Source organism: Alligator mississippiensis, chromosome 3 (assembly GCF_030867095.1).
Source record: "Alligator mississippiensis isolate rAllMis1 chromosome 3, rAllMis1, whole genome shotgun sequence".
Classification (NCBI taxonomy): Eukaryota; Metazoa; Chordata; order Crocodylia; family Alligatoridae; genus Alligator; species Alligator mississippiensis.
The window spans coordinates 52,909,279-52,932,601 of NC_081826.1; the positions used below are offsets into that span (position 1 = coordinate 52,909,279).

The following is a 23,323-nucleotide window of genomic DNA, read 5'->3' on the forward strand; positions in this document are numbered from 1 at the left end:
GCAAGCACTGATATTTCTATCATCTTGTCATAAGATTCTAAATCAGGCTGTTTAAAAATAGCTTTTTGTATTTGCTTTTGCTAATGCACATTTTATGCCTAAGGAATATTTTGAAGAAATTCATTGAGGGCTTGGCCAGCCCACCCTTTCAAGTGAGGTCCAAAAACTAAATATATGTTTAGAGACATCCAGGAGATCATGAAGGAAGGCCAGAGTTGATGTTCTTGATATGCAAATGTAAAACATGAAACAGAATGAGAGCCTGGAATGGAGACAGCTTTTGGACTTAAAAAGAAAAGGCAACAGCAAAGTCATCAGATCCTATTTAAAAAAAATAGTCAGCTTTCAATACAGTTAGGACACCAAATATTTATTTACACAAATATAAATTAGCTTTTACACTCACCCTCAAAGATCAATTCTCTTTTAGAAAATACCAAGATTAAGCTTTTAAACACCATTAAAACAGTTCCCAAAATAAACACAGTTCAAAAAGGAAGTTTCAGAATAAATCAACTATAGCACTCCATCTGCTTCTAAAATCCTGTTTGTAAGCTGTGCCCATTCTAATGCACTTAGAGTAGTGGGTTGACACTATCAAACCCTTCTGTTTTTGTGCTGAACAAATACCGGCTTGGCACAGGAAAGAGATATGTTCAAAAGAAAGCAGCCATCACAGTTTCAGTTGTCAATTTACCAATAAAAGGGGTAGCTCTTCAAATATATCAATGGCTGTAGCGCCATAGATGTCATTAGGGTCATAAATGTCATTAAACTGTGAAATCAGTTTAATCTGGAGATCTGTGGATGCACATCTCATTAAAACAAAAGCATCAAAAAGGTTTACTGCAATTCTGGCCAGTCAGTACAGGTACTCCTCACTTAACGACCTACCTGTTTAACGACCGTGCGGACTTACGACCAGCTCTCCGAGCAGTCGGTATTGTACGAAACATATCGTGGAAACGGCAACGCGGCGTCTCAAGCCAAGGCATGTAATATCAAGGGGCGGCTCCTCGCTTATCGACCAATTTGCTTAACGACCTAGTCGCAGGAACGGAACTCGGTCGTTAAGTGAGGAGTGCCTATACTACATTCCAACAGTTGTGAACAGAAGTGTTTTGTACCCATCTAATGTTCATAATAACAGATGCATCTTTGCTTCTGAATAAAGCCAACTCTCAGCATCCTTGGATGTTCTACTCAAACATGTATGATTATGCCTCCAGTTATTTTTCAGGAGGTTAATTGTTAATGGCCTGATCCTACAAGCTGCTCAGTACCTCCTGGGCAACAGGAACACATCAGTTCCTGTTGATTTCAAAAACCTACAGCTGTTTGATTCTTTACAGGACTGGGAGATAGACCAGAACCTATTTGGAGTTTGGTGGTTTGATGTGGTAGCTCACTCTACAGAAAAAGACTGTCCTTGAAGTTTTATTGTCCTCTGACCAGTCCATAGGAAAATGTTCTGCACAAAGATGACAGATCTGTATTTTCCAGTGACCTGAAGTCATCTTTAGCCTAGAATTGGAAAATTTTAGACATACGTTTAGACGTATCCTTTTTCACAGAGTATTTGTGGTAGCCTCCAGGGACACTGGACAGGACAGCTAGAATTTGTGGTATTTAAGGCTGTTTGTAGACATGTTTAACATTTTGTAAACCGTGTTGATGTGCACCACGCTGAATCAAATTTCAAGTCAAATCAAGGATTAATAGATTATTATTGACCTTCATAGCAGGAGGCACTGGCTATACAGTACACAGTCCATACACTTGACAGCCCCTTAACAGAGGTTGGAAGTAATTAGGAGATGATAATAAGCCTTAAATCACTGCTACATTGTTGCAGTTATCTAAAGTGCTGCTCCAGAACCTGTAATTGACTAGATACTTAGAGCGAGGTGTTGTTGGCACATTCAAATTTGTAAAGATGTTACTTTGTGCCCAATAGCCTCTGTTGTGTTGCAAAAGCCCAATTGAGCTTCCCTTGCCCAGATTGATATTTGCAGTGCTTATCTGAGTTCCTAAGGACTGTTTTTCCTAAAAGCAATGCCACAGATGCGTATTCATTAATACAGTTTAATACATGCCCTAGTCTGCATTAAACTTTAACCTTCATTCAATGAGGATCAGTTAATTCAGACTGGAGCCAATTTTAATTTGGACTACAGACATCCATGTGTATATAGTGACTGCTGTAGTCTAGATTAAACCTAGAAAAATGTAATGTCTATAAATGGCTTAAAAGCCCAGCATATTGCCTTTTGCTAATTTAATAAAACATGGCTGTCTTTGATCAACTGGTTTTGCCTTTGAAAGAAGTTAGGGATTCCTAGGAACCACAGTTCAGGGGGTGCTTTTTTCATGGCATCACAGTGACAGTGACTGCCTAAAGTGATAAAGATAATATTAGATGCCAATTACTTAACATGTTCTAATGAATTTCAGTTCCATAGAAGCGGGTGTATAGCAAGCAAAGAAAGCTTTGCAGATAAAAACTTTGTTTTGTTTTAATTGCCAAACACAAGACAGGACAGCACCTAAAATTTCCTAAGGGGCTACCCTTTCCTACCTTCTACCTGAATTCAGACTCACATGGATAACTATCTCCAAAGGAAATTAATAGCCCAGGTCTTCAATTCTAAAAAAGTACAATAAAGTATATGTTGTATTTAGTTGACTATGCTAAGTGCTACCTAAAATGCTCTGAAAACAATAAGTGCTAAGTGATGGAAAACTAATTTGATAAAGAACTGATGTTAAAGGCCAGCCTTTCCAAGTTAAGCATGCGACTCTATTGACATTGCTTGCCTTACATTTACAAATGCAAAATGCATAAACAGAAATGGATCAGACAGTCTACTTGTACAATTATGCAAATCACATAGTTACAGATTCTTATTTCAACCAAAACTTAATGTATTATGTACCGAACAATTCAGCCTTTTACTTATTAAGCCTCCAAGTCTCTATCTTGTCTCAAAACATGTTATTCAGTTATATTATATATAACTACATTAACATAGTAATTTCTTCCTGACAGTCAGAATTATATGTTAAATGTAAAAGCAGGTTTTAAAATCCAGCTTTTAAAATAAAGACCTAAAGAATGTGTCTTTCTTCTTCTTGATTCATTCCAGAAAAGGAAGGTCTTCCTGGTGCTCCCCACTGGAACAGAGTTGCATTGCTTACCCACTTTGCCATACCAGCGTAACTAGTCTAATAGGCAGGATACAATTCTCCATTAACACTGGTATAAATTAGAAGCAAGTCCGGTTAAAAGAATGGACTCATATTAGGACCCGACTGCAAGGAAGAAATCACCTCCTCAGTATTTGTAATTTCAGAATTCATTCCATTAATAGGAGCTTAGTCTCACAAGGTTTTGTATCCTGTCCAAGGAGGCTCACTGAAGTCTTTTAATGGATTTGGACCCAAGTGCTCTGCATATTACAGGATCATGTCTATAGAATCAAGTGATCAATTTTTCTGTTGCTGCAATGAGGCAAGGATAACCTGACACTTCCAGTGTTCCCCAATTGGTTCAACCATCAATTGATTTGAATTACAACTAGAAACCTAGATTGATATTATTCTGATTTCTAACACCCTAGAATGTCCCACAATACAACTATTTGTTTACTGTTTCACTAAGGTTGACAACAAGTACTAATACCAACATCAGGTCTAATTTAGAATCAAAATGTATTTTGACAAAGTGGCATGCTATTTTTGCTCTGTGTCCTAAGCATGAATTTCTTCTTAGTGCAGTAGCTTAGAAGGTAGGGGCTTGTATACAGAGTTTATTCATGTACATTAATTGCATGTGGAGCTAGTTGCTCCCAGGCGTGCCGTTTGAACATGTGCCCAGGACTGCAGTACATTGAGCCGGGTCAGAGCAGCGCCAGCCGGCAGGGCAGTCCTGGGGAAATCAGCCTGCCAGCCCAGGACTGCTTCCCCTGGCTTAATGTGTTTTGGAGGGGCTGGCTGGGGCATGAGGGTGCTTCAGTGCAGACCTATCTGGCAGGCAGCCCCCCGCAATGAAGTACCGTCATGCCCCAGTAAGCTGGGGCAGCATCTACATGCGTGCTGCCATGCAGTAAAAAACTCTTCAACAGGTTAGTACTTGTATTTACAAGTACTATTCTGCTTCAGAGTTAATTTACTCCAACCAAATAGGGGCACATGTGTAGATGTGTGACATTTACTGTGCAGCAAATTTGTTTATTGCACAGTAGCTATGCCCGTAGTGTAGTAAGTTCTTCTAGCTTAAAAATAAAATCAGCTGTGACATCCTGTTCATTAATACCATAGACAAAACATTTGAATTCTAACAACAACATTCTAGCTTAAAATTTCAAATGTTAACACTTTTAAATAATATTTCCCTTCAGGTCTCCCTACACCAATGGAATGCTTAGAAGCTAAAGTTCTCTGGCACTTGCAGCATTAAAAATACATTGCAATTTTCCCTGAAAAACTGTATTGCCCAAAGAAATCAAGGCACATCTTTAAAAGCTAAAATGGGGTGGAGGATTTTATAACTGGGAGTCAAGTTACCATTTATTCTTGATCTTCCACAGAATTAGCTGGATCAGTTTAAAATTGGTAGGGACTTGGATAAAGGCCTGAAACATAATACAAAGTTCTGGCAGTACAGCTATGTTGGCTAACGATGTGTAAAGATCACATCTCAACTCCAACACAGCTCTGCCAATGGAAGGCAGTTTCTGCCAGCTCTGCTTCTGCTATTTTAGGATGTGCAACTCTGGTGACAGAAAAGCTTCCTCTGCTAACAGAACTGCATTGAGTCCAGGTGGCCTGGCTGCTTTAGCAGCACCCTTGTGGCTATAAACAGCAGCAGCTCCTTAAACTACACTAGCTTAAAACTCTTGACAAGCAGTGGATCCAGAGGGAGTGCAGAAGCTTTTAGCTGTCAGCAGTCAATGTGCTCAAAGCAGGTAATAGGAGTGAAACCTAAACTTGACTGTTCTACTGACTTTCAAATACTTGCAACCAAGCTGACCAGTAGGCTAGGTCTTGCAGACTAATTAGTTTCAGTGGTTCATTATAGCAGGGATTTCAGTCATGTCTGCTATGGGGCCTTCATGTTTTACAAATCAATACTATGCAGCTATGCACTATCCAGTAAAAGCTATTTTTATTCCTTATGGTTTCTTCACTGTAAAAGTGACACAAGGCTGGCCAGGGCCTGATTATAATTTTTTTTTAAATATAGAAAGTATATTATTACTTCAGAGCAAAAATTGGCTATACAAATAAAAAAACAAAAGAGTAATTGACTTGGATCTGCATGAAATGCAATCATGCTGCATTGTTAAGTATATGAAATAGTTTCATTTTTTTTTTTTTTTTTTTTTTTTATACACCTGTATTGTAGTGTTCTGCATTATAAAAGTTGGGGCTATTAAGAAGCCCAAGCTGCCAGCTGCTTCATACCATCATCATCTTCCACTCTTTTCCTGGAGGATGCTACAATGAGAAATTAGCAATAATTAGTGACTAATGCAATAGTCAGAACAATTTTCTTCACCCACATCATACTCTTTGTAATGCTTTCTAGTCTCAGTACATCTCAGAACAATTTACTGAGTAGCAAGCGAAATAGAGGCAGCACAGTGAAACAGATTAAGTGTACAGTCATTATGCTCTCAGGATAGCTCATATTCAATCTGTAACATTATGGGTTGAATTCATCTCATAATGAATAACTGCTAAAAGCTGTTATTAATGGGAAAAATATACCATCTCTCCAAAAAGCAATGTTGTCTAAACTCTACCTGGATAATCAGAAGAGATGCATGCTGGGTACATCACACATTTACCTAAAGAATCTTGTCTGCCTATGTCCTTAGAACAACACAGCTATAACCAACACCCCCTACTCACTGAATACTATGTCAGTGCTTGTGCACAGGCCAGATTTCAGACTCTTGAATTCACCAATGCAAATTAACCTGAAAAGTCAAAATAATTTCCTAGATAGGGGGCTGCCCAGGTTTTAATTAAAATAGTGCAGCTTAGGTGAGCAGATGACCACTGTCATAGTGAAATCTTTTCACTCTCTTTCCCCCTCGCCCCCAAGAGGTTTAAGAGTTGATCAGCTGAGAGAGATACTGGATCAGAAACTAGAGAACTAGTGTTTAAACTGCACTAGGATAGTAGACATGTCACATCAGCCCCTTGGCCAGCACAGTACACCAACAACTTGTTCTTAACTTGTGCTGTCCAGTTTTGATGCACAGTGGCTCTCTCAGGAGACAGAATAGAAGCAAAGAGGAAATAAGTGGCTACAAGTTAATTGTCCCCAGTGTCTCTCAAGGGGTGTTGAGTAGCAGCCTGGAAAAAGAAAGGATAAAGGTCTGAAAATTGGCTACTAACTGCAGAATGAGACCTTTTAAAGGAACAAGTGTGGAACGACAGGAACAAAAACTATAAACACTTTTCCAAATTCTATTTGATTTTGCTCCCTCTACTGGTAAATAAAATAACCTTAGCAATTTTCAAAATTGATGTCATAACATGCAGCAGCTTTGCGACTCCAGCATTCTAAAACTGGGTCAATTTCCTATTCACAAAAGAGACTATTTTGTGGTTAAAAAGATAACAATAATTTCAAAGTTCTTGGTCATTAGTACCAGAATAATTCAATGAAATTCCCTTTCTCCCAAGTATCAACTTCTCTGCTAGTGTAAATGCCAGTAGTGCTACATCCATTTACACTTGCATAGAATGGGGTCCTGAATAGTTTAATGAAACAAAACAAAAAGCCTTCACTGCTTCCTGTGATGAACAGGCTCAAAGATGGAGTAAGAAGTGTACAGTACATTAAATGTTAAAGCTGAGTTAATTATATCATACGAGCTATTTCCCCCTTATTCACAGCATAGCTTAATCATGGGCAACTAAAAACAAGTAATTTACCAGGGCGAGAAGGCAGCAAGGTAGATGGGACACTTGGCAATCTGACATTAGACATTTTATCATTAAGGTCTTCTTGCTCCAGCTCTTCCAACTCTGCCATCAACTCATCCTGAAGACAAACAAAACCATTATATTTACAGAACTATAATTTCACAAATAAAGGATGTATTTAACAAAAACCATTAATCAAAGAATCACTAAAGTAACAGTTCTAATTTAAAAATCAGCCTGGGAACATACATCAGTTGCAGAACCACTACAAACTTTACTTGTTGGCTATCATAAAAAACTTATTAAGATTTACCAAATTACACTTCCCACTAAAAAGCAAGACACGTGATTCTAACTAAATGGGCATTTATTGTAAACAAACAAACAGATCATCCTTGAAAGTTAAAAATGAAGGCAAAGAAAGTTACAATTTTACTGTGGCTAAAAGAGTTCAATTGTCAAAACTGGAATCAACGTATGTCTCTGCTACCATTCTATAAATGGACCTGTCTCCAGAAGGAAACGGTGTTAATAGATGTTGTCATTGGATGAAAAATACTGAAGCCCTGCCTGACTAAGCACTGGATTTGGCACAGATCCAAAGTAACATTAGAGTCCCAGTTGTCCTGCTGGGTCCTGTTAGTCAATACTGAGACATATTACATGTTTAGTTTTTTACCTGCAGAAAAACTGATTTGGACAAATAATCAAATACATATTTGTAATACCACAGAAAAGCTATGCATTCTTGAAGCAGACATTGTAAACATTTATGCTGACCTTCTTGATAGTCCTCCTGAAGTAATTTCTATAGTAAGTCTGTAACTTCTTTTCTGAGCTGAAACAGACTTCTCAGAACAATATCCAGTCTTGATTTAAATGTTTAAATAAAATGTCTCTCTTTAGAACAGTGATCAATGTTAAAAAACAACCATGGGTTTTATTTCCCACTCAGTATCCAAAAGATTTCCTCAGGCACAAAAACATTTAGTATCCAAGACAGCTAGGACCTAGGCAGAAGTTTAACACAGCAAATGAAGAAGTATTTTTAGGGACTTATTGAAAGTATTTGAGAGAGGAAAAGTAATCATCCTTAGGATCAAGGCATTTTACATTTGTTCTCATCCTGAGGAAAAGATTAATTTGGGGGTATGGGCTTGTGGTTTACCTGAGGTATTTTAGTTTTGTTTTGTTTTTTTAAAAACCACCAGAGGGCAATTAAAAACTGGTTCTTAATGTTCAGGCATTTGAAAAATCTCATTATAATTTGTAGAAAAATTCAAACCTGCCAAAAAGACTAAACCTGATCCCAGAATGGGCTCAATGTTTTGTTTTGTTTCTTTCGTGATTTCAATAGCTATTAAGATTGCTCAACATTTAATGGGATCTTTAAATCCATGAGGATCAGCATCTCTCATTTTAAAATAACAAAGGACTAGGAGTGCGCTGCTAGAGATTTTGGGGGCTGATACCAATAGTCAATTTTTAAGGAGGCATATCGGCCAATACCAATCTGATTTCTGATATCAGCCTGGCAGTTTGGAGAGCAGCATGCACCTAGTAAGTCTGGTGTGCTGGAAGGGGAAGGGAAGGGGCGTGGGGGGCAGATCAAGGCCCCCATGGTGATGGAGGAATGGGGCTGGGGCAAGCACTGCCCAGCCAGGGTGAGGCAGGTGTGGGAGGGAGCTACGGCTCGTCTGGGGTGTGCAGGCAGGGGCAGCTCCTGCTGCTGCACACTGCTCATCCGGGAGCTGCTGGTCCAGTGGCTCCTGCTGCTCCCACCACTTGTCCAGGAGGGCATAGAGGGGGTGCGTGCCCCCAAATCTTTGTGGGCTGGGGCAGGGTGGGAGGACATGGGGCGGGCTGGCCCACCCCGCCCCGTGCCGATCTGGGGGCACATGCTTCTCACCCCATGCCCTCCTGGATGAGTGGTGGGAACCACCAGATGAGCAAGCAAGCACCAGACCAGTGGCCCCCCGGATGAACAGTGCACAGCGGCAGGAGCTGCCACCCCCTCCCCATGCCCCCCAGATGAGCCGTGGCTCTGTCCTGTGTTCTTTCCACCCTGGCTGGGCAGCACTTGCCCCAGCCCCTGCCCCAGCCCCACTCCTCCCTCACTGTGGGGGCCTTGATCTGCACCCCCCGCCCCCCGATTCCCCTTCCACCACACCAGACTTACCAGCTGCGCGTAGCTCTCCAAGCTGCAGGGCTGTGCTCCTCACTGCACTGTAGCTGCGCACACAAGTGGGCATCTATCGGCTAAATCAGGCCAATTTCCAATACAATCAACTTTCTTTATATCAGTGCTGATCTGATATCAGACCAATATATCAGTGCATCTCTACAAAGGACCTGATCAAATGTCCCAATAAACAGGAAATTCCCACAGACTACATTAAGAATTAGATAAACACTTCAGAAAAATCTGGACTCAAAGATCTTAGGTACCTGCTGATGCAGACAGGTACTTAGCAGGTTTTTTGAAGTGTTGAGGTAGGCTAGGTGGCCTAACACTGGCTCTAGGTAAGGTAAGCATTTAACCACCTTTAGACCACTTCTGAAAATACTAATAGGCCCTTAGCCATTTCTTCAGGTATCAAGATACCTCAATAAATCTGGTCCTACATGTTTAGAATTGCAAACAGTACTATTACAGTAGCACATTTTCTACAAATGTGGAGGTAATATTCTCCTGATATACCTAGTTATGTGATTCTATGTGGAGCACATATTGCATTGATATCCTCAAACACATGGTAAAAACCATGGACAGCAAGTTTTAAACTTCCTTTGAAAAAGGAAAAGGAGATTAAATGTGTCCAAGTATTTTTATATTTGCAAAAATACCTTAAAACAGGGGGTTTCAAACTTCCTTAAGTCACAGAATCCTTTCATATTATTTCTCCTGCTGTAGTACTCCTGCCTCTGACCCCATGGGCCATGTGAGCTGAAATGGAGTCAGGCAACCCAGATTGGCAGTGGTAGTGTGCTGCCTCCTGGCCCACTTTGCCATTACCCCCAGTCTCTTTGAGGAACCCCTGATGACCTATTTTGGAACCCCAGGGTTAAAATAAAAACATGAAATGGTACAGTGAAATAGCCAGCATATCAGACTGTATACCTCTTTCACCTTTAACTTTATTGCAACACTGACCTCATCAAACTCATCAGCAAATCCAGCTCTGCTTGAAATAGCTTCTGAGATTTCCTGTGCCACATCTTGCTGTTCAGTGATGTCTTGCATCAAGTTATCAATTTTCTCTAGGTCCCTGGAAAAATATTTTTAATCCATTTTTTAAAGGAGCATACTTAGACCCAGTCTCCCTTATGATAACACAACCCTAAAGTTTAATCCTTCATTACCAAGAACACAGTCCAGAGAAGTTCCAGTCCAAGGCATCAACACAACAAAATACTTGAGGCGTAGTTTCTAACATGCATATAGTTAAAAAACAACATTTCAGATGCTGATGCACTTCAGAAACTATAGTAAAAGAGATGTAAGAACCTAAATGCTATATTTAATTGAATACAAGACAAGGTTCCCTCCCCTTCCCCTCACCCAACCAGCACAGGGAAGAAAGTTCCTTTTCTTACCAGGAAAACTCGTTAAATACATTGTCTATCATTAAACTGCTGCCAGAAGCAGCATGTGCTCAGTAATCAAAACCAACTATGTCACTGATTAAATGCAGCCAACACTAAGCATGACTATAAAGTACATGGACCATATTGGTAAAACATACTGATGGGAACCTTTTAAGTGGGTGTGTGAGTGGCCCTTTAAAAAAAAAAAAAAAAAAAAAAAAAGGTGGGGGGCAGTTATTCCCACAGGAGAGAAGAAGCATCATGCCTGGAGGTACTGCAATATCAGGCTAGCACTCAGAGAGGTTGGGGCAAGCTCTGACACCCTCCCCATGTGCCAAAAATGCTGATGGGAACCTACCACTTTTTTTTTTTAATTTCATGCCACATGAAAAATCACAGGCCAAATCAGTTCCAAATTCTCTTGGCTGAGCAGAGCTCCATCATTCAAGTTTGTATAGCACTACCACTTACCTCTCAGACCCTTCAGCCTGGGACTTCAGATACTCCAAAATCCATGGCAGGCATTCTATGAGCAAGCCCCAAGCTTGGATGCCCTGGAATTCAGATACCCTCTTGTCTTGCCTGCCCCTAACCAAAAGGCTAAAGGAGCAAGCTAGAGAGCAAGCCCAAGAGCAATCCTCCATCACCATAAATGGCATAGCCAAGATCCTCTCATTTTGAGGCATTTGTAGATTCTCGCAGGGGTCACCATGCCCACAGTGCACGTTGCCTTAATCCTCAAACTATATGAAATTGTTCAAGGCCAAGAAGAAGGCTTCTTCCCTGCCAGATAAGTAAAATCATCTATGCCAAAAGCCATCCCCTGCTAGAGAAGTTAGTGCAGTCCATCTGGATAAGTAATATTCCCCATTGTGCTCAGTCCCCCTCAGTGCAGATTCTTTTCCAAGTCATGGTGAGCCACTACACTGCAAATATTTCAGCTTCCTCTTCCCACAGCTTAGCTGCACCTTCCTTCCCATTTCCAATGATACCTGTTGCTTTATCCACCTTAAAATGTCTGGCAAACATCACCAAATGGAGCCCAAAGCAGTTCACCTGGAATCCCTCTGTCACCCCCTCTCCCAGCCTCTCACATATGATTAGTGTGGCCCCACCCTCCATGACGTGCAACCAGACCAAGTTGCCCTGCACTTGGTCTGCATATAAAAATTCTGGAGTATCCCAGGACTCATGACAAGAACACCTGGCTCCAGTCATGAATGTGGGGATAATTAGTACATGGATCCTTTATGGGCAGGTATTTGCAGTGCACACATATACTGAGCAGTGCTGAGCTGTGGAGTTATTATGGGTTGAAATGTTGATTGGGGTTGGCCCCAGCAGAGTCAACAGCTATCTGGTAAACCATTAGCCTTTTGGCTTTGGACTAATATCATACATCATTTGTATTATATATAAGACAACCATGGAAAAGAAGTGGCAGACCTTATATGGAAGGGAAGGGACTGGCATAGATTTTTCAGAGGCAAGTGCTCCCAAGAGAACAATAAGGAGGACAACAGTGAAGACAGCAACAATGATGACAATGAGAGAGGACTGGACAAAACAGGAGGATGATTTGGGAAGGTGGGGGAGGAGGGAGGAAGCTGAGGTAGTCTTTTACATAACTGTGATGTTTTCAAGAGAATGGTGATAGGTACGCAGGAGTGCACGCCCATCACCATATATATAATTGTTTATATATACAGAAATAAATATTTTTTGAAAAAAACCTGTATTATATATAATATAATACAGCCCAGGGACCACTCTGCCTGCCAGCAGCTTGCCTTCCCCTCCCTGCCTGAGGCATGTAAGGCACATGCACGACATGGGGGTTTAATCAGCCCTAAATTGAAACGGTGTTTTTTAAAATGCACTGCTTCAATTTAGGGCCCCCGTTTAATCTAATCATGCCCATGGTTACAAAGTGACTTTGCTCTGAACCCTGTTCAAACTTCTTGAAACCTGCCTTCTGGCACCTCACTCTGGTTGAAGCCACTTATGAGCCTGGGCTCTGAATTTCAGCCCCATTTCTTAGCTGTATAAGCAGGATAGACCCAGCTCCATTTAGCACCTGTAAATCCCTTTCCCTTCAGAGACTTATGACCAGCAATGTGGTTGGTTAAGAGCGACTCAAATACAGTTCTTCATAGTAAAGGATAAAAGCAGAGATGCACATTAACATTTCCTTTCATCTAGCCCTTAATTTTCCACTGCAAGTTTTGTACATTTCAGCCGCTCCAATCACCAGCATCTCCGGAGTGTGAGAAGTCAAGTGTTGCTTCTGCAGATCCTGCCTTTCTCCCCTCTCCTCCTTCTGTTGGCATGTCTATCGGCTCTCACCGACACTCCCAGAGCAGACTTCATTTCCTTCCTGATGCCAGCATCTATGCCTATACATGTGCTCACTGCCATTCTAATTAGAACGTCAGCTCAATTAATTGAGTCTGCCTTGCATTCTGATAAAGAACACTGCAGTGCTGCTGAAGCATCACATGTATTAAGCCCCCACATGTTTTAAAATGACTGTGGAGTGCTTTTATCTAAACCTCATTAATCAAGGTTTAGTTAAGTGTCCCATGGCCATTTTTAAACACATGGGGCTTAATACACAATGAGTCATTTTAAATTAAAGCGGCTGCCCAGGAACCATTCTGATTAAAATGTCACCCCCCACCTCCAAGCACATATATAGGCAGCCTTTAAGCTCAGATTTCCCTTGTAAAGAGAAAATCATGCCAGAATGCTGGGAGTCACGCACAGCCATCCCCCAAATTAAGAACTTCCCCTCATTGTTCTCTGAAGAAGCCTCATCTTTGCTATTGTTTTAGGTCTTGCACATCTCCTCCTTAACAGCCCCTTTTAATTTAATGCTATGTATTCAGGCATGATAATACTGCAGAAAACCCAAAGAACATATGATATTTTTGAAAATTACTATCCATAGCTCCCTTGTTCTCCACTCAGCCTGATTAGGGCATTATTAAGTAACCAAAGCCCTTAGTGTTTTTAAAGTGCTCCTGCTATTCCTTCTGCCCTCAAGACACTTGAACTCTCATAGTCTAGGCCTAATAATTTTGTGCATTTCTCAGATCTGCTATTGAGAATAGCTATTTTTCTTCCAAGTTCTTTATACAAAACATTCCTGAACATTAAAGTGCTGGAATCAAAATAAAAGCTAAACCATAAAAGTGACAGAATTAGTCTGTATAGTCACAGGGTGACTCCTTTTCAGTAAGAGCTGTATTGTAAGTCTTTAACGCAAAAGCAAAGGGAATGCACTTACATATTTTCATGAGCTTTTTTCATTGCTTGGGCAGCATAGCCCATATTCTTTAATACTTCTGTATTGGTATAGGAATTTTCCAATGCTTCTCGCTGAAACTCAATGGTTGAAAGTGTCCCGTCAATTTGGGTCAACTGCTTTTCATACCTCTTTTTTCTCTTCAGTGCTTGTAAAGCAGCTGTTGTGTAAATCAGAAGCACAAAGTTATCTATATGTTTTCAAAGTAAAACACACATGCAAATGTTTCAGTAATGTCAGCTGAACAAGGTATGATATAGAAATAAGGTAAGATTTGAGAATTCCTATTCAGGTTATCATCTGTAAGCACTGGCACAAACAAATTGAGAGTAAAACCCAACTGCCCCTCAAAACCCCTGATCTACTTGCTTGCTTTGCTGATCCATAAACACACCAGTTGTAGTCAATATCTTTGGTAAATCAGAAACAAACCATTGTCCAGAGACCAGAATTGGTTTCCCCTTCCATTGCAGGAAGCTTCTGCTTTACACTTGTGCATGGCAAAACCCAAACAATGCAGGGGCACAAGAGCAGGAATGCCAAGAAAAAAAAAAATAAGAAAAAAGGAAACAGAGAAAGAAAGACTGGAGACACCAGTAAAACAATGCACTCAGCCATTCACAGCACCTCCACCAGTATAGCTTCCTGAAATTCACATGTCAATATTGGGAAATAGCAGGAGCAATAGTCACATGATGAAACTGCAAAGTTAACAGGAGGGAGGTTCCACCTCTCTTCAAGCTGTTTTTTTCCTGTGCCGTTGTAGAGACCTACCTCTCTCAGCCCCTCCCTCCACTCTACATTTTATAACTAAAACCTTTTGAAAATTCAGCCCACTCTTTGTAAGGTGCTGAGATAACTCAGCAGAAGTTGTTCGACAAACAGAGTTTCTGGCAGGGGCAAATCTTTATCAGCATAAAACTACCATAAGTGAAAACATACACGACAAAAGATTTCCCTGGACAAGGGGGGGAGGGGCGGGGGAGTGGCTGGGTGTGGAATGCAGACTTCCTACAGGGGGGGTAGGTTGTGGCTGTGTTGGTCTAAGGACATAGTTTAAACACATAGTTTTAAATGCTGGTCTAAGGACATAGTTTAAAAATCCTGACGAAGAGTTTTTAAACCCGAAAGCTTGCTAAGAAAATTTTTTTTCCAATGATTTAGTTGGTCTAATAAAAGATATCACATTTACCCAAAGAACCCTGTCTGCCAACTTCCTACAGGCACTCTCTCACTTCTCTCTCCACCAGCTTCTCTCATAAAGATTTGGACGAGGGAAGAGGAAAGCAATGGTATTAACCCCTCTTATGCTGAGAACTAAGTGGTCCCCTGAATGCTGCTGCACTTCTCTATCTCATTTAATTTTTGAAGCATATGTAGTGCCAATAGATGTCTGCACACAACGCTGAAATTCTAGGCACCCATCAAATCCCTAAGGTTACGAATAGATCCTCATTCAAACCAACTCCAGTAATACTGAACCCAGGCAATGGAAGGCTGCTCACACTGCAAAACAGCCTCTCAGTGCTTTAGTGTACGGGAATGCATTCCATTTTATTGATAAATGCCTTAAGCAATGCATGATCTAAGCTGTGTTTTCTTGGCTACACAAAGACAAGCATTTTGGTAGACTTTGACATATATTGCATCTTCCTAGGGTAAATGTTTGGAAAATTCTGATTCTTATTGCCAATTTGGAGTTTCAACATTTTTTAAGACCAGAAGGACCGTAGTCTTACCATCTGTATAATACAAGCTTATCAGGGGGAGCTCTTAGCCCCTATAAAATTAAAAGCTGATAACTGCATAAATATTATGTATTATGGTGCCACATGGCAAACATGAATTTAGGAAAACAATAACTGTGAGTGATTTTAGAAGTGAATCACAAGATGACTTTAGGATGTAAGACTTGGGGAAAAAATTATGCCATTATTCCCAATCAACTCTATTTGCAGACCAGTTATTTCTGAAATCCAAAAGACTTTTAGCTCAAACTTTGGATGAATCCCCTCTAAGTTAAACAAAAACTCAGAAAAGTGATTCTTCACTGTGATTCTCAACATACTTAGCGTTTTGGGAGAAAAATCAGCTCAATTGCAATATGCCACCTCTATTTATTCACCTTAGTCTAACTAGGCATTCCATAACTTATTTTTCACTTCACAACAAATCAATGTATACATTTTTTCCACACCAGTCAAGATATACCACACTCCCCTGCCTCACATGACATTCATGTCACAATTATGGGTATGGATGAGTTCCTATGCTGCCTACTAGGCATGTAAATAAACTTAGCCACTGAAATACTATATTCTATTCCACCTACTTAGCTCCCTGAAAAACTGCTACTACAAAAAGGTGGGTGGGTCCTCTCCCTTCTGTTACTTTTATGATTCAATCTGAAGGGAGATGTGTGAGCTCACAAAAGCTTGTGCTATATATCACACACACATGCTTTGATTAGTCTATAAAGTGCAAGTTTACTCTGCCTTCTATTCAATCTGAAGAGCCCGATGACAGCATGTAACCAAAGTAGATCAATTAATGGATTTCAGGGACTTGAATGAGGTGTACAGAATTGCACTTAGGTGCCTAAGTCCACTGAGGCAGACAAGGTTCTTTGGGTAAATCTGGTATCTTTTATTAGACCAACTAAATAGTTGCAAAAAATGTGCTTACCAAGCTTGCTTAGACCAACACAGCTACAACCTACACCCCTAAGTCCACTTAGACACCCAAGAGGTAGAACGGAATTTGACTCACAATGTCACATTGCTCAGTAATACATGACAATGTAAGCAGGAGGCACGGTCATTACAGAAACAGGCAAGGAAGTTTCCTTGTGAACCTTTTTGAGATCCTTGGCTTTGTCAATTCTAAATCTCAGATACTCATATATTGCTAAATGGATCTAGGCTGTATTTTTATTGCATATATACATTGTTTAAAGAGTAGTATGCAGCTCTTCTACAAGAAGATGGTGCAACAGTATTGAAATTCTCAGCAATGCGATTATAGGACCTAACTGTAAAGGAATACATGATTAAATTACATAAAAAGTAAAGATATTGAAAAGGGGAGATAAACTTACTTCAGAGAAGTTCAAAGAATGAGTTTGAAAAAGATGTTCCCCATTCCAAAGATTTCAGAAAAAGAAGAGAGCCAGGTAAAAAGAGTCAGAGTATAATCTGGGGAAATAAATGTAACAGTAATTTAACCATTAAAAGAACAATATTTTCTTCAGGAAAAAAAGCCTCTTATACTAATACTAGTTTGTTCCAAAGAAGTGCTGAACACCTGCAGCTTCCAGTGAAATGTGTGGTGGCAGTTGCCAGAATTTAGCACCTCTCAAAAAGAGTCGGATTAACTATATTTCAGTTTGAGTCTAACAATATGAGTACTCTGAGGCATTAGGAACAACTGGGCCTGTTCTATCTACAGTCCCAAATCTTGGGGGGTTTTGCTGCATTTTAAAAACAGGATTAACATAAAAATAGATTTGTTAGATGCATACATAATACAGCCTACTTCAATTAACATACAAAAGGACACTCTCACACCTTAGGATGGTGTCACTTTATGCTAGCATTTCCACCACTGATACTTCCAGAAGACAATTATGAATCTGATTTTCCAAAGCATAAACAAAAGCACTATAAAAGATTTGTTTCTATTTATAGAGGAAACTCAGCAAATAAAGTAACAAAACAATATTTATTCTGAGGATATAGAGGGGCTCTGAGAAATGGCATGTTACAACATGCAAGTTTGCAATCCATAGACTAAAATTTCCATACAAAAATATGACTACATTGTCAAAGAAATATTAAGCTGGTAAAAATCAGCACAACTCCGCTGACTTATAGTTATGCCCATTTACATACATTTGGCCTATACTGGATATTTTATTTCTTTTGCTCATCTTTGTCCAAAGCAATTATGTGCAAAGAAAACATAAAAATCTGTAAAGCTCTTAAACAACTCTTAAAATAATGGCTTATTTTGTAGTGTCAATCTGCAGTAATGATGGTTTGAGGTGCCTCTTTCCAAATGTAGAAATGTAATTAGACTGTGCACGTCCTGTCAGAAGTACCAAAGTACAGACCAGACAGTCCCTTATTAGGGGCCTGGACAGCCACAGGGGTGTTTTTTTAAAACAGTTATCTTAAGTATTGTTAGGCTGCTCTGTTTACAGCATAATTTCTTTGCTCTGAAGCACCTCATGTACAGAATAACTTTGAATATTCGCAATCAGTATTGAAGAATAAAATGTGTTATTGTTCTCAAAAGGTATAGATCATGCCAGCAACAAACCACTTGCCAGAAGCTTAAACAAGTTGGAAGTGGTGCAACAGTATTTTTTTTTTAATTTATCTATCACCCAAGTTTGGTTAACATAGAGACTCCTTTATACCCTGGCAAAATGGTCTTAATGGGTGTAAACTGCCCATAAGAATCAGTCCATCAACATCTACACACAGGTGAAGTTGTTCTAGAATTTGGACATAATGATTTTAGTGAGCTGTAGCTCACATGACTGAGACCCCACTGTACTAGGAGCCCGGCACAAATCTGTTTATCCTTAAGGCTCTTGAATTAAAAGGCACGTTGGTTATACACCTCTCAACGTGCCTTTTAATTCGAGAGCCTTAAGGATTACTGCTACTGCAATATTATTGCTACAGGATCTGTTTTGAGGAGCACTGACAGACTACAGTAATGGTTTCTATGAGTGATTTTACAATGATATAAATCAGAAACAACATTTCTGTAGCCAAAGAAATGACACTAGCGTAAGCAAGAGCAGAACTAAAATCATAATTCTTAAACGCTCTGAGGAAGTTATTATGTACAAGTTTCCCTCACCAACCACAGTTTTGCCAATCACAGTTTTGAGTGTTCATGGTTAACATTCTGTATACCATTCTAGCTACCACAATATAGTTTTGAGTAACCATGGTTTTCTGTAACTGCACATCAGCCCGCCAACCCCCTGGCCCTGCTCATGCCTCTCCTTCCCCACCCCCAGCCAGAGGTGGCCCCCAGCCCTGCCAAACGTGAGTGCGGTGGTGGGGAGCTGCCCTACCCGTGGTGGCAGGGAACAGCAGGCCTGCTCACCACTGTTCCCCGCTTCCCTTCCCCGCCACTCAGCAGAGAAGCCGCGTGGGGATCTCCTTGCCCGCCGCTGCTTGCCCCATGCTGCCCCAGGGATGACCCTCCTCTACCTGCATTAGCAATGTGTAGGGCAGGGGTGGGCAAAATGCAGACTGTGGGCTGGATGCACCCCACCAGGCCATTCTATCCAGCCCGTGGGGCCCCTAAAAAAATTTAGAAAATTAATATTTATCTGCCCTTGGTTGCCTGTCATGCGGCCTTCCATGGCTTGCCAAAACTCAGTAAGCGGCCATCTGCCCAAAATAATTGCCCATCCCAGCGTAGGAGGTGCTCACGGGTACACATGCATGCTCTGAGATTGGCAGTGCACCCCCTGCGATTGGCCACTGCCACTGGCGCCTGTGGGCAGTTGTTGCTCGCCACCCCCCTCTTGCCGCCAACACCTCCGGCAGTGTCGGCGGGCAGTTGCCAATTGCTGCTGGCGACGTCTGTGGGTGGTTGCCCACTGCTGGTCGGCACTCGCCACCCCCCAGCACCACTGAGCCGCGGCCACCTGAGGAAGCTCCCTGTTTGCTGCCACCATGCCCCCGCCGCCACCACCACTGCCTGCGGGTGGTCCCCATGCCTCCCCAGCCTCCGGGGGTACGCATCATTCATGTGTGCCTGCCAGTGGTTTAAGGGGTGCAGCCCCATGCTACTGCCCTCAGTGCAGCCCCGCGTGCAGGAGAAGCGGCACCAAGACAACACAAGGCAATCAGCAGGCAGGGAAGGAGATCCTCATGTGGCTTCACTGCTCCCTGCTGCGCCGGGTCACGGGGGAGGGAAGCAAGGAACAGCAGCCCCAACTGAGACGGGTTATGAGACAATCCAAGCCAGGCGGCTCATCCAGGGGTGAGGGCAGGAGGCTTCCGCTGCCTCTGGGCTCAGATTGTCCCAAGACCTTACCCAGCCAGCACCCCATCCACAGGCTGCTGACCAGCCAATCGTGCCCTGCCAGAGGCAGGCACAAAACACCCCCACCCTACCATTCAAACAGGTGGGGGTGGGGAAGCACTGTGGTGTGCTGCACAGGGCCAGCCAGCGTGTCCCTCTCTTCCTCCTCCCCCTCCCCGGGTAAGAGGTGAACATGCCAGGGGAGATGCTGCTGCCGCACATTGGGTGTGCTCTGTCCTCACCTGCTGACATGTACCCCCTAAACCTGTATAAGTACCCCTAGGGGTACACCTATGCCCAGTTGACCATCCCATGTATTAAAGGCAAGTAAAAATGATTTTATATACTATACTGTACAGTGTTCAAGTCCCTAACCCCATTTTTCCCACAAGCCTTTAGTTTTACCAGTCACGGTTTTGCTGACTAAGAGAACTTTCCAGAACCTAACCCCTGTGGTCGGCGAGGGAAACCTGTATACAAACCTAAGATAATACTTCAGCCCTAATTCTCCATACATTATTACAGCCTACAGCAAGATGCCTGCATTGTTTTAAATAAAGAAAATAAAGGACTAAAACCAATAGCTGCAATATATGAGAAACCTTCCACACACAGCTCCGCAAATCCGCATAGTTGTTGAGCTATTATGGTCCCTAAAGTTGGAATGACTGATTTAATTTTGGTAACATGAAACTGTTGCATCATTGTTCAAGTCTTGTAACCTTATAGCCGTGACATCTAAGTCACCTCCAAGGAATGCTTGAACACAAGGCATGCCCAGCTGTATTGACACCACCCAGGCTGCAGTGTCTATTAGTAACAACCTAAGCATGTTATTATCCAGTGTTTCCAGGTTCTGTCATCGCTAACATGCTGCATGATTTTAGAGTCCTGTCAGGCTTTATACCTGTTCATATAAGAAGCTACATCCTCCTAGTTCTAAATTGTTTCATGCACAAGAATAATCAAGACAATACAGCCTGACTAGTGGTACTGCAAACCTTGCAGCAGACTCCAACTGAGCTCAGCTATGAAGGAGAGGTATCTTAGACAAGGTCCATCTAAGCTCCATGATAATCCAGTTGTTATTTTCTTCTGAAGAAGTTATAAACAAACATCCATGTGTGTCATAGGGGCTGGCTGCCCCCCCCCCCACCAAGTAGCTAACAATTTCTGTCACTACTGATCTGCTCTGGGTTTGAAATGGTGATCTAAAGTACAAGGAAAATTTAAGTGGGAACAGACGAAGAATCCACATTCTTCCCCCCAAAAAATCAGTTTCTTTCTTCAATTCAACCTTATTCAATTTCTGAAAAGTCAAATTTAAACACCCCTTTTATCGGTTCAATTTCTCTGGAAATGCTGATGACAACAGACGCCAGCTGTGGGTCTGGCCAACAGCGTCCAATGAGGATCTGGTCCAACATATCCAGGGAAATGCAATACAACCAGGTATTTGCATCTAACAGTGATTCTCAACCAGGGTGATGAGTAGTTGAAGGCCACTATTAAATCCCCCCTCAGTCTTCTCTTCTACAAATTAAACAAGACCAGTTCCCTCAGCCTCTCCTCAGAAGTCACGTTCCCCAGCCCCCTACTTTCCCAGCCCTCTACCCATTTTTGTTGCCCTACGCTGGAGACATGGGTTTGTACATTAATAGTAAGCAAGGGAAGTGTTAGAAACCCATCACAGCAAATGAATATTTTGAGAGACAGTTACTTTATACAATGGAAGCTCGCTCTCCCAGGCACATCTCAGTGCGCTATAACCATGTACAATATCTGGTCTCTGTGCAATAACACCACTATAACCATTCTTCCACCATGGGTGTGTCTACATGCGCACTTTAATACCTGTTTTAATGTGCATTAAAGTGTCACAAAAAGTGTCACAAAAAGCCATGCGCTTTGCCTAATATGCATTAAAATAAGCTAATGCGCCTGTTTCTAGTACCTCATGAGGGAGGTACTGAATTTAATACACATTAGCAAAAGTGCATTAATGTGTAGACGCACCCAATGGTTTCCCTCACTCCTCTGCTGCGCTGAACCCCTCCTCTACCTAGGAAGTTTAAATCCCTTGTAAATAAAAGTCTTTTCCCTCAAGGCTAGAGCACAGCACGCCTGTGAAACGCAGCGCCCTCATTAAGCAGGCTCCTAGGACACTGCTTCACAAGTGTCACCCACCTGCACTGCACTTCAGCCACAGCCGCGCGAGGCTGCCTTATTCATGGCTACAAAGAGCAGCTCCGGAGGGTGCTGAGCAACCCCCACCCCCGAGGGATGCCAGGCCGGGACTCGCACAAGGCACTGGGCAGGGCAGAGCCGGGCCGGGGAGGCAAAGTCCCAGCGGGCGGGCGGGCGGGCGGGACCGGGTGTGTCCCGGCTCCGGGGGTAGGGGGGTGGCGGGACTCACCGCGCTTGTTGCGGGTGCCGTGCTGGCGGGCGGCGGCCAGCTCGCGCGCGATGCGGCTCTCCAGGTACTCCTGCTTCTTGGTCAGCATCTCCTCGGTCTCCCGCAGACGCGCCAGGGCCTCCTGCGGCGTGGGGCCACGCCGACTCCGCGCCCCGCCGGGGCCGCCCCCCTTCAGCCACCGGCCCAGCTTACTGCTCATGGCCGCGCAGCTCCACACTGCCGCGCCCGCCGCCGGGGGACTGGCGGCTCCTGCACCTGCGCCACAGGTGCGAGCGCAGGCCACGCCCCCTGCGCGCCGGGCCCCGCCCCCGCCACACACACGCACGAGCGCGCGCGGCAGGGAGCGGCCTCAATCAAGCTTTCTAGGAAATGTCGCCAGCCGCTGGGCGCTCGGCTGCCCCTGGCCGGTCGCTGCCCAGGCTTCTTGAATGTCACAGCCCCGAGTTACCTGGTTGGGTCTCCCAGTGAGACACCGCAGGTGACGGCCTGACTAAGCGTGGATCTCAGCGGGCGGCTCAGGAAAGCAAGGCCCAGACTGAGCAGCATGACAAGAGGCGCACAAAGCGCTTGGGTCAGAGGGGATCTCTTTTATTAGACCAACTAAATAGTACTGAAAACAAAAATCCTGTCTTTGCAAGCTTTCAGTGCACACCCCCTTGTTCAGGCTGAGGAGAATTTAAAGATTGTAGAAGTCCTCCTTGGTAGAAAATACACTCCATTTTGCACAGGGCGGGGAGAGGCTGGAAGTTTATTCCCCTGGGTCTGAGAGTCCTTTTGTGAGAGTGTTGCTTTGCTGTGATGTGCAGATTAGGCTGGAGGTGTCCCATGTCAGAAGCATCCGGGGAGGTGAAAGCGCCCTTCTTTCTTGTAGCATGACAAGACTGGTGTAAGTCAGGCTGCTTAATACGCACTACTGGAAAATGCTCCGCTGCTCTAAGACTGGAGCTGGAGTTTAGCAAACGGACTGTAAATTCACCCGGACAAGGGGCTCGGCAGCTTCTGGCCTACCAGGCACA

The 23,323-nt window shown here is 42.7% G+C and overlaps 1 protein-coding gene across 1 annotated transcript; it reads right to left on the reverse strand.

Annotated features, from left to right (window-relative positions):
* Positions 1 to 354: 354 nt before the first annotated feature.
* On the reverse strand, positions 355 to 22,553 carry CHMP4C (charged multivesicular body protein 4C). The gene is made up of 5 exons (XM_014605390.3): positions 22,308 to 22,553; positions 13,820 to 13,997; positions 10,097 to 10,211; positions 6,952 to 7,060; positions 355 to 5,499 (listed from the first exon to the last, which is right to left on the reverse strand). Exons 1-5 carry the CDS (start codon positions 22,504 to 22,506, stop codon positions 5,435 to 5,437), a joined length of 666 nt encoding a protein of 221 aa, XP_014460876.1. The 5' UTR covers positions 22,507 to 22,553; the 3' UTR covers positions 355 to 5,434.
* Positions 22,554 to 23,323: the final 770 nt, after the last annotated feature.

Coding starts and splice junctions, on each gene's coding strand:
- CHMP4C (XM_014605390.3), bottom strand. CDS start 22,506: ATGAGCAGTAAGCTGGGCCGGTGGCTGAAGGGGGGCGGCCCCGGCGGG. Junction 13,998..22,307: donor CGGCACCCGCAACAAGCGCG/GTGAGTCCCGCC, acceptor TTTACACAACAG/CTGCTTTACAAGCACTGAAG. Junction 5,500..6,951: donor CTTGCTGCCTTCTCGCCCTG/GTAAATTACTTG, acceptor TTCTCATTGTAG/CATCCTCCAGGAAAAGAGTG.